This window comes from Fulmarus glacialis, unplaced genomic scaffold (genome assembly GCF_000690835.1).
Source record: "Fulmarus glacialis isolate BGI_N327 unplaced genomic scaffold, ASM69083v1 scaffold6373, whole genome shotgun sequence".
Lineage (NCBI taxonomy): Eukaryota > Metazoa > Chordata > Aves > Procellariiformes > Procellariidae > Fulmarus > Fulmarus glacialis.
Window position 1 is genome coordinate 14,909 of NW_009200921.1, and position 14,572 is coordinate 29,480.

Below are 14,572 nucleotides of genomic sequence, written 5' to 3' on the forward strand. Positions count from 1 at the left end.
GTCGTTGCATTTTCATGGCTTAAGAGCTCTAGAAAAAAAAGAGACTGCTTTATATGCATTGATCCACAGAACTTCTATATATACTCTTCAGAAACTGCTATTAGTCTGCACAGGAAACACATGAAACTATCTTCTCAACAAACAAGCCTTTGGAAGAGCTCCAGCACTCTAAGACAACGCAATTTCTTCAGGAAAAAAACAGGCTTTATTATTGGATATTCCTAAAATTTGATAAGAACAAGGAAAAGAGATACATGCTATTAGCTTGCCAGATATCAACAACTATTTCTAATCCATATTTATATACAAGACTTAATGAAGACAAATGAACAACTAAACTAGTATGATCCATCACACCGGCTGTCGAGAAACAGCCAGAATTCAGACTGCAGACCATCAGCAACCATAGTTATTGATGAAGGCAACCAAAGATCTTGGGTTAGTGATCCCAGAACATGCAATGTTATGAAAATTATTTTGAGTACCAATGCCAGGAATTGTTTCCAAACACTCTGTGGGCAACCCCGTGCTGTGCTGCCTACAGGGCAATGAAATTCTCCCTCACAGTATTTAAATAAAGACAGTAACAGGGCCACTAACTGAAACTGCCTTTATCCCTGCATTTCAACACAAAAAGGATTCCTAAAGGAAATAAATTTGTAAAAGAGTTGTGACTAGTGGCATTGTATTACATACTCCGTATGGAAAAAAACAAGTTTCAAATTAAAGCAAAAGAACTTGACATTAGCCAAATAAAGAAATAAATTTTTAAAAATTAATTTTTGTAGCATGCTTGGTCTTGTACCTTAGGTTATCTTCTCAAAATATGATTTTACCAACGCATAAAAAGTTATAGACAGCTTAAGTTTTAACACTAGCAGCTCAAGAGAAAGAAGCGACTCAGTAGTCTGTGCCAAGGCACACAGAAAGTACACCACATCCCCCTCCCAGATAAAGGGCTCCTGTTCCCCTATGAAGAAAAAAAAAGTGTTCCTACTGAAGTGGCCATCAAAAAGTACTTAGTATTTAAGATTACAGCGTTCTGTCATTTCCATTTCAAAATACACAGGGTGATTTTTTGTAAAAATAGAAAAGCAGTAGCTGCAAAGTTTAACAGATCTAATCTTGGTGCCTATTTACGGGCACATTCATTTTAATACAAGCTAACTATAGAAATCTCTTTGGCAAATGAATCTGAGGCGGCAATTTCACGTAACCTAGGTGATCCTAGAGCTCACCTACCTGCACGCAATGGGTATATCACACAAGTGAGCTAACCAAAACCACACCGACTCACTGACACAGACTTTGCTCTCTCAAACGTTAGGTAAGTGGGATGTATGAATTGCCTTACCTTGGGACAGCAATTTCTCCAGTGCAGAAACAGACACCATGTTTGCATTCTCATTTAGCTGTATTAAAAATTACAGACTAAACCAGCTAGGCTTGATACTATTACCTGCTCTCAGGGGCTAACAGTTGGAAGAGATACCTTGTTAAAATCCTCACTCCACTTCTCTGGCTTACAATGTCTTTTAAGTGTGTGAAAACACCACATGAAGGACAGAGCGTAGGGTGAGAGAGCAGGGTGTAACTTTTTTGTGTGTGTGATATCCAGTGATTTAGATATCCAGTGTTAATGGAGAGTTTTCTGTTAAGGTGCTTTTACGGAGATTGGAAAAAAACATCTCTAGTAGAGGGCAGTCTCACCCACAAATAGGGGAGAAACGGCATCTCACCAACGCTGCCACTCCCAAATCTCAGTCTCCTGCATACTAAGGACAAGTGGCTGCACAAAGTTCCCCGAGTCAGAAATTTCTTTTTTACCTGGTATTTTTATATTGTGAACAATAAAATGCTAGAATACATTTTTATTATTTTCCTTGCTAAAAGGTCCTTGGAAGCTAACTACATTTACAGAGGAAGATATCACATATCAGCAGATCTTCCTAGAAGTCAGCCACCCAGGATAGTCTCAGACCCAAAAGATACGGTCAGTCTCCTGATTTTTGATAGATCAACTTCCTTTAGCATGTTGTCTTATTCAGGCTGCTCAAGATGGTAAAAAGAACATTAACAGTTCCCTCACAGCTTTTGCCTTATGAATGATTTTGTGCGTTATCTACTGCTTGAAGAGAGGAAGGCCCAAACACTGGGGAAAACATCCAGATAAATAGGGGAAGGCATTTCCACCATCTAACCTCAACTGGACATGCAAGTCAAGTTACAAATCCTTCCTAATTTGTCTGCCTGTCTACAGGGCTAAAAATCCCTTTCAGAAAATTACTACTTGCAAACTTCACATTATTGCCTGCAACAATAACAGAACAATAAGATAGACAAAAATCCCCCACTATCTGTGAGCCAAGCAACAATCAGAGCAACATTTCCAACACTGGTTCTTTTGTTTAAGTCTTCAGCAGTAAGTACAGGCACGCAAGAACCTGGTGCTTTATGAAGCCTATCAAGTTGCCTAGGAGAAAGAGTAGCCGGTAGATGAAAATACCAAGTTCCTGCCTCCACCAGTAACTCTGGAGTGTCTCAAAAGCTTCTTGCAAGTTTTCACATCTTGAAAGTTACAGAAGTGTCCAAGCCCACTATTTAAAAGGATTTTCATATTGATTCAAAATGGGTTGGTTTCCCTTCCTATTTGATTCTTAGTAACATAACCTTGTAAGACCACGGTCTCATTTATTTCACTGTTTGTTAGCTAACAAGGTTTCAAGGTGTATTTGCAATATTCAAACTACCACACTTAAAAGGAAACAATGTTAACTGTCAGGTAAGGGAATGATTTATTCTTCCAAATCGGATAATCTAAGTTTCAATCTAATTCCCATTTTGTATCATACTCCTTTAGCATGACATAAATTAAATTACTTTTCAGTAATTAGAAAAAAATTCAAACAAATTTAGAAATTAAAAGGAATTAAATTTCTTCATTTATTGCCCTTATGGGGGGTACTGGCTTAGAGCAGAATGAATATTTGCTTTTCATCACTGACTACTCCGATTATTTGGATATCACTAAATTAGACTCCAAGGGCAGGATTAGAAACAGAAAGGTTTCCTTTAGAAATAACACTTCATGTTCTTGAACAAGTTAATAAAGCATACTGCAATTAAACAGGGAATTGAATACTGAAATTTATTTCTGATGTTTATAAGAACCAGGCTGGTTTACCTCTCTTTGGTGGTCTAACATGGTACGTGACATCATTAATGATCAGTTTGAAGTCATCCAGCAGAAGCAAATCTATACCTGTGGAGGCAGCGACACGTGTGCCATCTGCAAGGCAAACGCAGGCGACTCGTGAAACAGTAGAAACAAAGTACCTAAACACGCTGTGGCTAAGCAAGTTGTAATGCCATCTCAAATCCAGTTGGACTTCCACATTTTCCCACAGACAATACTCTTTGTCAAGACAGATATATAGTTTGGGAGACCTTACGTGGCAAATATTAGCTGAGGTATATATGCAGCTCCTTTTCTAAATTTGTGGTATTTTGGGTCATCTTACAAAAAGCAGTTCACTTCATCCCACACACTTTGAATATTTTACTATGTTTTGCAATACAATCCACTTCAGTGACCTTCATCTCTCCCCACTGGCATTAGAAATGATTATTTCAATCTCTAGTATCGGGCAGCTTTGACATCACTAACCTAGCAAACACCTCCCTCCCAGGCCAAGACTTTTACTGAAATACCTGCTTTGATAGCACTTTCCTAAGACATCCTCACGATGCTTCAGAGCTTTGACGCCTAGCAGATACATAGCAATTGAGCAAAACATAGCAAAATATGACAGTAAGTGAAATATGACTGAATTTTCATAGTTAAGCAAGACACTGTTTCCCTTTTACCACCTTTTACACCCAATTCCTTACAAATGAATTAGAACATCTACACAGGTTGCATAGCTTGCCTCTTTCCTACTAAATAGCAGGAAACTCACCAAAAACATAGTCTTAATGGAGATAAGCTAAGCATTAGGAATGTCTTCCTCCTCCTTCACTCTACAGCCACATTTCCTTGGCAGACCTGACTACACAGGGACAGCTAACAGAATATTCTTACTCTAGGAATGGCATTTTTACCTTCTACTTTTTCAGGAACGTCCAAGAACTCGCACCATAACAAGCTTTTACTTAAAAAGGAAAAGGCTGGATAAAAATAGCTGGCAAGCAAGTAAATCAATTAGTTTTGTAAACAACAGTACCTGCTGAGTAGATTGCAACCCGATCAATTCCTCGGTCCTCTGCTTGCAGCTGTTGTAAGAACACACCAACAGAGTCTGAGATAGGTTTAAGCGTGAACTGGCAACGTTCACGCCGGGATGGAAGATTCACAGAAATCACAGGCAACCCGTTTTGGTAAACCACCGTCACTTCTACAAAGACGACAAAAATACAAGTTTAGCATTAAAAATGAAGAGATCTTCTCGTAATAGTTCTGTATTTGTCCCATGGTGAAAAAGGCAAACATGGTTATGAGCTGAACATGAAACAGACTTTAAATTTTTGGTTCATCTTTTATCAAGAGATGTGTCCATCAAAGAAAAATGGAGTGATGTCAGAGGTTTTCACTCCCATTAACTTGGCAGTATCTGTTAAACTTTCTATGCTTTGTGAAAAAAAAAGATATTTACTCTAAGCACAATCCTGTTTATACTAAAGGCAACATGATATCTTAAAAGCCACAACAGTATGTTTTGATTAGTTTTTGAGAACCAAAGTATTTTGGACTATGGAAGACAAAACACTGTGCAATTTATCAAAATTTATAGCCCAGAAGACAAAGGCAGACTGTGTATATTAGGAAACATCAAGGAAGGATCTACTTCAAACCTTTTTATTTTTGTTTAGTTCTTGTTTCCTCCTCTTTGTCCTAAGGCAACAAATATTTAAGAGAGCAGTCAGGAGCATGAGGCTGTAGGAACAATGCTCTGAATTTAAGCTTCAAGGTCATTTCATCTAAAATTCATGGGATCGATACAGTTTGTACTTCAGAAGATAGACATTACTTCTTAGGTGTAGATAAAACAACATTTTCTATTTCTTTCGTGCTGTCAGGAGCTTTTTCAAGAGCATTCTTAAGGATTTCAGTGCACCTTTCTAAAATTTATGGTAGTGACCTGTATGAACTGTAAGCTAGTTATTATTTTATTGCCAGAAAGACAGCCCACTCTGTGTGCTTCAGGATATCCATACACAGAAAAAAAGTTAAGAGTTCGTATTCCCTAACCCCTCTGCTGAGTCACAAACAGTTGAAATTTTCCCCTAGTGCAGAGTTGCTAAGATATAGCAGCACACCTAAAAATGATTCACTTTAGAATGCTACGTATTTCTCTTATGTAAAAACGTAAGGTCTTTTTTATTGCACAGAGCATTTGCCGTATCTCAAGGATTGTGCAGTTGCACCCCCCCCACTGCATGTGGCTTAATATTCCCACCTGTTGTAGCTTTGGCCAACAACATGAACCACACCATCTACTTAAACTCATCTAACTCATATATTGACATGCCAAGTCAATTTAAGCAGCTAACATCAAAACTAGTTGGTCAAAGAAGTCAGTGCAAGTAGAAGGAAATAATGTAATTTTAACTACCAAAGGAAACTATTTCTCAGCATGCCACCGTTCAGGAAGTTTTGCCACCAACGGCCTTTACACCTCCCCTTTCAGTGATTTGCTGCCAGATGATTAACTCATTTATCACAGGATCATTTGCATATTAGGACAAGTCTTGGGGCAACATGCCTTTCTGAAAAAGGCATCCGTTGCCTTTTCAACGGATGTTGAAAAATGATGCGCCAAGTACACTTATACAAAGCCAGAAGAGTTCTCTCAGGCTTTTGAGTTTACTGTCATGTGCCTTCATGAATTGAATGAAGCACACAAAGGCTTCTTCCCTCTTGCAGGGGATTGCTATCCAGTGCTGACAAAGAGGTCCTCATGTCATCTTTAAAGATTAGGTGGAAGTGACCAAGTATGGACATCTAAAATGACTAAAGCATCCCAAGAGGCCCCAGTATTTGGAAGCCTATAAATGCCTATTCTTGAGACTCAAGACACCTGACAGGATTTCCAAGATTAAAACTCAGAGATAACAGTCAGATATTTACTGAAAAAAATAAAGCAAACCGCCAATTTATTTGGACAGTTAGACAGAATTTCAAGCTCCTTATCAGCAGCTGTTATGACACCAGCTATCAGATTTTTACATTCTTTCACTCAAGTATTTGAGCAAGAGACTGGTAAGAAATAGATTAGCATTAGCTACACTTGTGATGGCAGGCTCAGAAGGAACGATCAACATGTTTAGAAGCTTAAAATAGCCACTTAAGTGTTGAATTCATTGGTTCTACAAGCAGCATATACAACATTAACTTATGTACTGCTTACATAACCACAACACATGAAAAACATTCTTTATTGAAAATACTACCTTGATTATACAGGCAGCGGAGCCAGTTTATTGTAAAGCAGAATAGATAACAACATTTGCACCAATGCTTTTCCGTGTATCCCCATTAGTACAACACAACAACCACAGCTCCATGACTGCCAGCTGTGGAGGAAGTACCTACCAGCACCAGCCCTGCCGCATTTTAACCCTCCACAGACCAGATGGAGACCCCAGTGATAAACGCCATAGGCCAGACCGCACCAAGAGTCATCAGCGTTGGTAGCACACACAAAAGCTTTCTCAAGGATTTCCAGCTTAGGTGAAGTGTTAAAGACCTAATCATTTCTTTTGGAGGACAAGTTCAGTAAGTCTGGAATTACAGCTGGTTTATGTTTTCCTTACAAAAAGCTTGTAAAAGCAATTTTCTAGCCTAATTCATTGGTGGGGAAAGTCCATAATTCCAGTTTGATCCTCTCATCACCTCCCACACAAGTAACATCTAGTCAGATTTTTACTGCACTGGAGAGGGAAGAGCTCAGAGGCAAATAAGAAAAAAATCTGAAGGACATGTCAGTAACAAACCTAACAGACAGCATAGACAGCTCCAGTAAAAGTTATTAACAAGACACTGCGATATGGTTGTCTGCCTTGCTCTCCTCTGCTCTGACAGCCCTGTGGATTGCCTGCATGAGGGCAACTACAAGTTAGTAAGTGGACAAAGCATTTTGGCATTTCACTACTTATAGAGCTAACATTTTGGCTAATCTTCACTGATTAAATTTCAAGCCAGTATTTAAATACAGGCGACAAGTTAAAGAAAGTAATTGTGTACAAGTGTATTTCACTTACATTTACAGACACCTACAACCTGGCCAGGGATGCTGCTAAATAAGACCATGGAAGATTTAAAAGCTTTACATGCTATATTAAGCATGAGCTTGCTTTGATGTATGAATTCCATCCAAGCACCACAAAGTTTTGACTCAACCATATTTAAAGATTTCTGTTCTTGCATAAGAACAACTTAGGCAACATGTTCGGCCAACAGAAGGCACAGTTTAAAAAAAAAAAAGGATGTGGCCAAAGAAGTCAGCATTGAACATTTACTACTGATAAAGGTGAAGTTATTGGAAGAAATATCAAGAGAAATATTCAAGCACAATATGAGGAGAGGTAAAATCAAATCAGGAAAGTAGCTACACACTTACATTATCCTCTCAACCTTACACGTGTCCTCTACACTTCTACCTATTTAAGCCTTCAGGTTTTTATTTTGAGTTTTCCAGAGCAGTCATGTTCTCTTTGTGTTTGCACACACTCACTATCCTGGCAGGGGAAGCAATTGAGCCAGAGCCCTTTACTTTATTAGCTTTCAGGCTTTATTAACAAACCTTAATGGAGAGAGGATCCACTAACCACTTGTGTCAGTCAGCATAAGTGCTCTAGTCTTTGCGCACAGCATGCAGATGTTAAGCAGGCAGTGATCTCAAAGCTGCTTGTTTCCTCTTTGCGTTCTGGCATACCGAGATTTCTGAAGTTCCACCAGTGCATTCTTTTGCTTTATGTTATGACAACCTTATCAAAAAAGCTTAATGTCCGAGCTGTCCCAGAACTTAAATAAAGGAACAAAATTGCCTTGGCTTCACAACTTACTGCAGCAAACAGTGCTTTCAACTGTTTGAGCAAGTAGCTGGTATAAATTGCTCTTTCATTACAAAAATAAAGTTAAGAGGGCACACAGTACCCTGAAAGGTAGGCATCACACAGACCTCACGGCTACATCAGGAAAAAGTCTGGCAAAAAAATTTGGACAGTGGCACACAATTACATCTTTCTTTATAAAACCTGTCCCGTTTTCTAAGGACAGTTATTAGAAAAGTTGATCATTTCCTTAGTTCTTCTCGACTGACTTCGTTCTCTGTCACTTCCTTAGTTCAAAAGTGGATTACCTCCTAGCCAAAAAAGCCTCAACCAGAAAAGCGGGTCAGGGAACACGATTTAAGTTAGTGAAGTCAAAAGCGAGCCAAGAGTTTCTCCGTGTCAATACTCACCATCAGAGGGCACTACCGTACTGCAATAGACCACTCTCACACTCTGCCAAGGAGAAAGCCTCTGATGCACCTAGAAAACACAAGCAGAGCAAAAAGGACAAACGTTCAGTGCCGCTGGTCTGGCAGAATCACGCCCCAGTGTCACCTCCTGTCCCCCCCCCCCATCACCTACCCCAATGCCTGTGCCCGGCATTTCCTCCCAGCCGCCACAGGGGTAACCGCAAAGCAGGAGCGCCTGTCAAGAACAGCCTCTCCTCTTCCCATCTGCCACCCAGCAGGGCTTCCCCCTCAGCCAAGTTCACCTCGACACACCTCACCCTCAACGCACAGTTTAAAGTGAGAACGTAAAACAGAACAGCTGTGATTTTTTTTCCTTCCTTAACGTAAAAGGTATTTTTAAAGCCACGTTGAGTTAATCAGTTTTAAAAAAATCAATTTAGATTACTACGCAGACACAGAAAATAGAAATCACACAACAGCATCAGTCTTTAAAAAATGATGTCTTAGCATAACAGTGGGGGAGGGTTAGGGAGTTGTAGATTAAGAGGTTCATTCTCTCAGGTTGCTTTCTGTGCTGACACGTATTTTTTTTCTTGTCCTTACAGAGGGAAGCCCAACTCTAAGATACAAGTAGTAAACATGCCTGTTCATAGAAGAACAAACTGTTCAAGATAAAAAAACCCCAAAAATTGTGATACTGAGCTATTAAAAAAAAAAAAAGAGCCCAATAAGAAGAAAGCGTATGAATGGTTTGTATGTTCTGCAACCTTGGCAAGGGACTAATTTGTTCATGGAAATTTAGAATCAGACTGATTTAAAGTCTGCCTTCTAGGATAAGTTACACTAGTTACAAACTAACCCTCCCCCAACACTGAAATTACAATTCTAGCACAAAAGAGCCCAATTTTTAAAAAGAATAAGGCGCAACACCAGCTCTCATCTGTCTACGCCGGTATATATTTCAGTGACTAGCACTCAGATTTTTCAACAGTTGCAGTCCAATATGGGCATTCCTATGGTCTGGGATTTTTTTGTTTGCTCATTTCTAAAATGCCAAACCTGCATTTCTATAAAGGTATCTCACAGGTAGGGCTTTGTTTTTAAAGTAAATTTCTAATGGAAGTTTGCAAACAAAACCCAGGCTGTTGATTATTTCTCTGCCAAGTTGTCCAGAACTCCATAATTTACGAGGTTGCTTTCAATAATCTACTTAAAATAGCTTTTTCTGTTACTTCACTTTTCTTCTGAAGCCTGCTATGCAAATTGAGGATAGTTTCAACTACAGTATTCCAGAAAGCAGGATCTATGGCCCAGGTGGTCAGCGCATTGACAGCTCTGGAAATTCACTCTCGTTTGTGCTGTATTTACACTCCATTTTTCTCAGTTTTGACAATGAAAGTCAGTCGAGTAATTTCCAATTTTTCTCACTGCAATTGCATTTTTAGCTTCCTACAGTCAAGTCAAACAGGCAGCTAACAGGGAAAAAGAACTAGGCATTAAACATAAACGAGGCTATAACTGAATTTAAGTAGGAAGTTGCATGTTTTGGCAAAAGTAATGTTTAAAAAAAAAAAAACACCTATGTGTTGGGGACCAAAGGGCAAAATTGCCTTTTTACATTCAAAAAATAGCGAGTCTTCTGGACTAACAAACCTCCATGTGCTACTGCTGAGCAACCAGGAACCCCCCCACCCGAAAAAAAAACAGGTTTAAAACTCAAAAACACCCAAGCAAAACACAAATACAGCCTCACACCTTGGACAAATCAAGCTCCGCTGTCTTGGCATCACTATTATATTTTGAAAAAAGTCAGAAGCTTCAATGATCAGAAGCCACACCAGTAAAGCCAGTAAGTAAAGTAAAGCCAGTTTTCAGAACCAAATTTTATCTAAGGAGGGGAAGCCTCTATAGGAAGTTTAAAAAAAGACCTTTTCCTATTTGAAACCAGCAACTTCAATTTTAATCCTTCAAAAAATAGTATCAGACCAGATACAATAGTAAGTGGGCACAATTTAGACAGTGAGACACAAAACCACCTGTCAGAGAACACTACCACAAAACACTGTTTATACACTTATTTTACCCAATCCCACGGCAGAGCTGGCACTTTCAGATACATGCTTTTCACTGCTTTACTCTTCCCTTTTACATGGCATTAACCATCTAATCATCTATTTTTGAAATAGTGCACATCAAGAGCCTGCTTTTGTACTAGATTTGCACAGCAGCCCAAAAATTTAGTAGCAGTTTTCAGAAAATCCTAAAACACACTAAACCCAGCATTATTCCATTGCAAAATAGCTATATAACTCTAAGATACTATCAGCTAGCATCTGCAAAGACTTTACCTCAAGGCCATGAGCATTTGACAGGTGTAAGCTAGCGCCAGAAGTCTCCTGCCCTCATACAATACAGGCAAGAACAGGGGAAAAGGCAAAACGGGTTGAAGAACAGGGCATGTTAGGTGACTCATCAAAAAGCTGAGGTGTCCCCAGATTTAACCTCTTTGACAATTCTTTCACCCTGGTTCAGGTCTGAAACAACTTTAGGTTTCATTAACCCAACTGCAGTATGCTGCCATTACATTTTACAGAAAGAGATGCTGGTTAAACTATATATACCTGTCACTCCTGCAGTTCTGAACTGTGCCTTGTGATACATGTTGCTATTAGAAATGTCTTCTCTAAGAAAACAGCTTCTACTGGTTAGGAAAAGAAAAAAAGGAACAAGTGAACTCGAAGTCAGCAGAGACCTAAATGCCATCTGCTGCCATCCAAGGTTAGTGAGAGCTTAAGGAATCATGAATCATTTTTATTCTTGAAGGGTGGCTGTTTTAAAATTGAGATGGAGAGAAACATCTGAACCCTTTATCCAACGTCTGCAATTCAACAGCTTTATGCAGAGATGTGCCAGAAGGCTGAGGCTCAGGACTGAAGCAGTTGTGGGGCGGAGGAGAGGAACTCGTTTCAAGCTTTGCTGACCAGATCTCACGATCATTTGCCTGCAGATAAACAGTCGACAGCTCACCACTTCAGCAACGAAGTGCGGAATAACTACATCCAGGTTTCAGTTAAGACAGACTTGTCCACTGCTTCCAAAATAAGCGGTATGTGGAGTGTGAAAAGCACCAAAGCCAGACCACTGAAATCAGAAGCTTTAAACACCAGAATAACTTTCTGGGTCTCAAGAAAACAGATGCAGGAATTCACTTTTCGCATCCATTCGATCCTTTGTTTCCTGTCTTATCTGCGGTAAGATGCATGTTAAGAGGCTCAGGGCTATGCAGCAGCTTCGCTCCCAGAATGATTAAGGGAGCAAGAGAAAAAAATCCCAGTCCTTTGTCTAAAACTAACACTTCCTCCAGCCTTATCAAGGTCTATATTGGACAATCCAAAAGGTAAAAATAACAGCATCTCTATAGGTCCTAATGTAGCTATTTCAATTCCTCAGGCATGACAAAGTTAATCAAAGCCCTCGTGGAAAAAACAGCCTTTTTATCTACCAGCGAGTGCTCTTTGATGGGAAAAGAGGGAGCAATCTGGAAGAGCTCATGTTCTGCATTTTATGTAATCATCACTGATAGAATGGTAACAACTTTGGGGTACCAAGTCTCCAAACCCTAATTAAAATCAGAAAAGAAGTTGTCCAGAAAAAACAAAACAAAACAAAAAACCCCCACAAACCACAACACCCAAAGCATGGAAAAGGTGAGTATCTTAATCTAGAACGCAACTAACTTCTAACTCACCACCTGGCGTACCAGTGCAGCAAAAGCTGCAGAGCTTTTGTAAAAGACAGAGCATTCTCCTTATAAAAATTTCTTACCATGAGTGAAATCTTTAAGAGATACATTTGCAAGTGTCAGCTGCAACATCTATTTTACAATTTATGAAGCGTCTCCTTTAAATGAGGCTGCCTTAAGTCAGACATGAAGCAGCTCACCTTTGCCAACAAGCAACAGCTGTTTTCCTCTCTATCCTGACTTTCACAGCATGAAAAACTCAATGTCTCTCCTGGCTCTAACAGTGGTTATCCTAAAACCTCCTGGTTAGCATCTCAGTGACAAAAAATTGCTGCGAGCTTCCCTGAAAATTCACAGTAACCCAAGCAACCCACTTCAAAAGTGCTGAAGAGCTCCATTTATTGATCTTTCCCTCACTTCAGGGCTCCAACTACTTCTACTCCTGTACTTGGGGTCTGTTACATTTTGATCTCTCTGAAACAGTACTTTCATTGTAAGTCATTGGGTTCCTTTTTGTCCTCCCATTTTGCTTCCTCCTCACACCAGCTGTGTTTGCAAAGCAGAGGAGACACAGAGCGAAACCGCGTTCTGACCAGAAATCGGCTGTCCAAGCTCCATGATGAGTAACTTATCAAAACCACTAATATTTTTACACTGGTGCATAAACTCCTACTGGATTTAAGTACAATACAACCATGGCGGGGTGACGGTGACCAGCTGCCCACCCACCAGTTGCTCTCTCATCCCCCTCCTCAAACAGGATGTCGGGGCGCGGGGGGGAGAAACAAGATGAAAAAGCTCACGGGTCAGGGTAAAGGCAGGGAGATCACTCACCCATCACTGTCACAGTGTAACAGACTGGATTTGGGGAAAGGTGATTTATTGCCAATTAAAGAAGATAACAGCAAGAAACAAACGGAAATTATCACACCTTCTCACCACCTCACGCCGTTTTCCCCACAACCCACCTTACCCCTTCATTCCAACTTCTTCATCCCCTCAAGAGGCATGGGGGAATGGGGGTTCCTTCTGGAAACACCCGCGCCGCAGCCCATGGGGAGCCCCATGCCAGAGCACTGTGGATACTTCCCCAACCGTGGCTTCCCCAGAGGTGGAAGGGGAGTCTCTGCCCCAGCGCCTGAGCCCCTCCTCCTCCTCGGTGCTCGCAGGGCTGTTCCTCACTTTTTTCCTCAATTCCTCTCCTTTTTTCCAGCATTTTCCCCCTTTCTTACCTCAGTTTCCCTGTGGTGCCATCGCTGAGGGGCTGGGCTGTGCCTCACCAGGGGCCACCGGAACCTGCTGGAACCGGCAGGAACCTGCTGGAACCAGCCTGAGGCAGCCCCAGCCTCTCCTCAGAGACCCCTCAGCCCCACTGCTAGCCCCCCAGGCACCCAACACAGCAACTATTAAAGCAAAGGTTGCAAATGAAGTCCTTCACGTATGAACCAATGCAGGACTCTGAGCACAGACAAGACCTTTTCAGTCCCTCACACGGGCCTGAGGACAACAAGGAGAGAGGGAGAAGACTTGACGGTGGCCCTTACACCCACAACACCAGCGAAGAGAGATCCTGCTCTGCCTGCTAATTTCAAATGGCTTCATCATCCTCCCTGGCTTCCTCAGAAACCTCCTAAGAGATAAAAACGGGCCAGTCTGGCATCAGAGATCTCTGCCTGCATCTCTCACCCTCTTCTTTGCCACCTCCGTTCTTTTGAGGCATCTGGACATTGTGGCCTGCTTCCATGATTTCCTTTTGAAAAATATCAATCTTCCTCTGAAATTGAGCCCGACTTCACCAGGGATTTGTTCAACAAATCAGTAACCTTCTATGGAAGACCTCCTCCAGCTTCTTGCTACAGTCTCTGGATACATTCGCATAGTAAATATTAAGTGAAGTATTTCCTTCAAGGCACACACCGTGCTTCTGCTTGAGAACCTGGTATGCAATAAAATAGCACTTGCTCTTGCAAGGGTAACATGCAAACCACACCGCTTTGCTGCCCTGCAGCAAGCTGGCATGCAAAACCCCCGAACGTTTGGTCACAGAGGGGAGCATGGCAGGGAAAGCCCTTGTACCTGGGAGCCACGCTCCTGCAGCACGGCTGCGGTGAAGGAGCCCCACACCCTGAGCACAATTTTCTCCCCGGTTTCGAACTGCTGCCTTTTTAAACCGTACAGCTCGTCTCCCAGAACCCGAGCACTTGCCTGATTAAATCCCACTGGCTTGAACTCATTTCTTGTTCTCTTTGCCAGTGTGCCCTTGCTCACATCCCACTCGAGAGGTCAGATTTTGCCCTGAAAAAAATATTTCGCACCCACTGCCTCCACAGGGCAACATTTCTGCAGATGAAGGTCAAGCAAATGAGAA

At 41.1% G+C, this 14,572-nt stretch overlaps 1 protein-coding gene across 1 annotated transcript in view; it reads right to left on the reverse strand.

Annotated features, from left to right (window-relative positions):
• The window catches only part of MCU (mitochondrial calcium uniporter), a 13,055-nt gene extending 4,400 nt beyond the window's left edge, over positions 1–8,655 (reverse strand). The window contains 5 exon segments of the mRNA XM_009573751.1: positions 2–28; positions 3,185–3,289; positions 4,224–4,394; positions 8,463–8,532; positions 8,635–8,655. Of these exon segments, the coding sequence (XP_009572046.1) occupies positions 2–28; positions 3,185–3,289; positions 4,224–4,394; positions 8,463–8,532; positions 8,635–8,655 (394 nt within the window).
• Between the last annotated feature and the right edge of the window lie 5,917 nt (positions 8,656–14,572).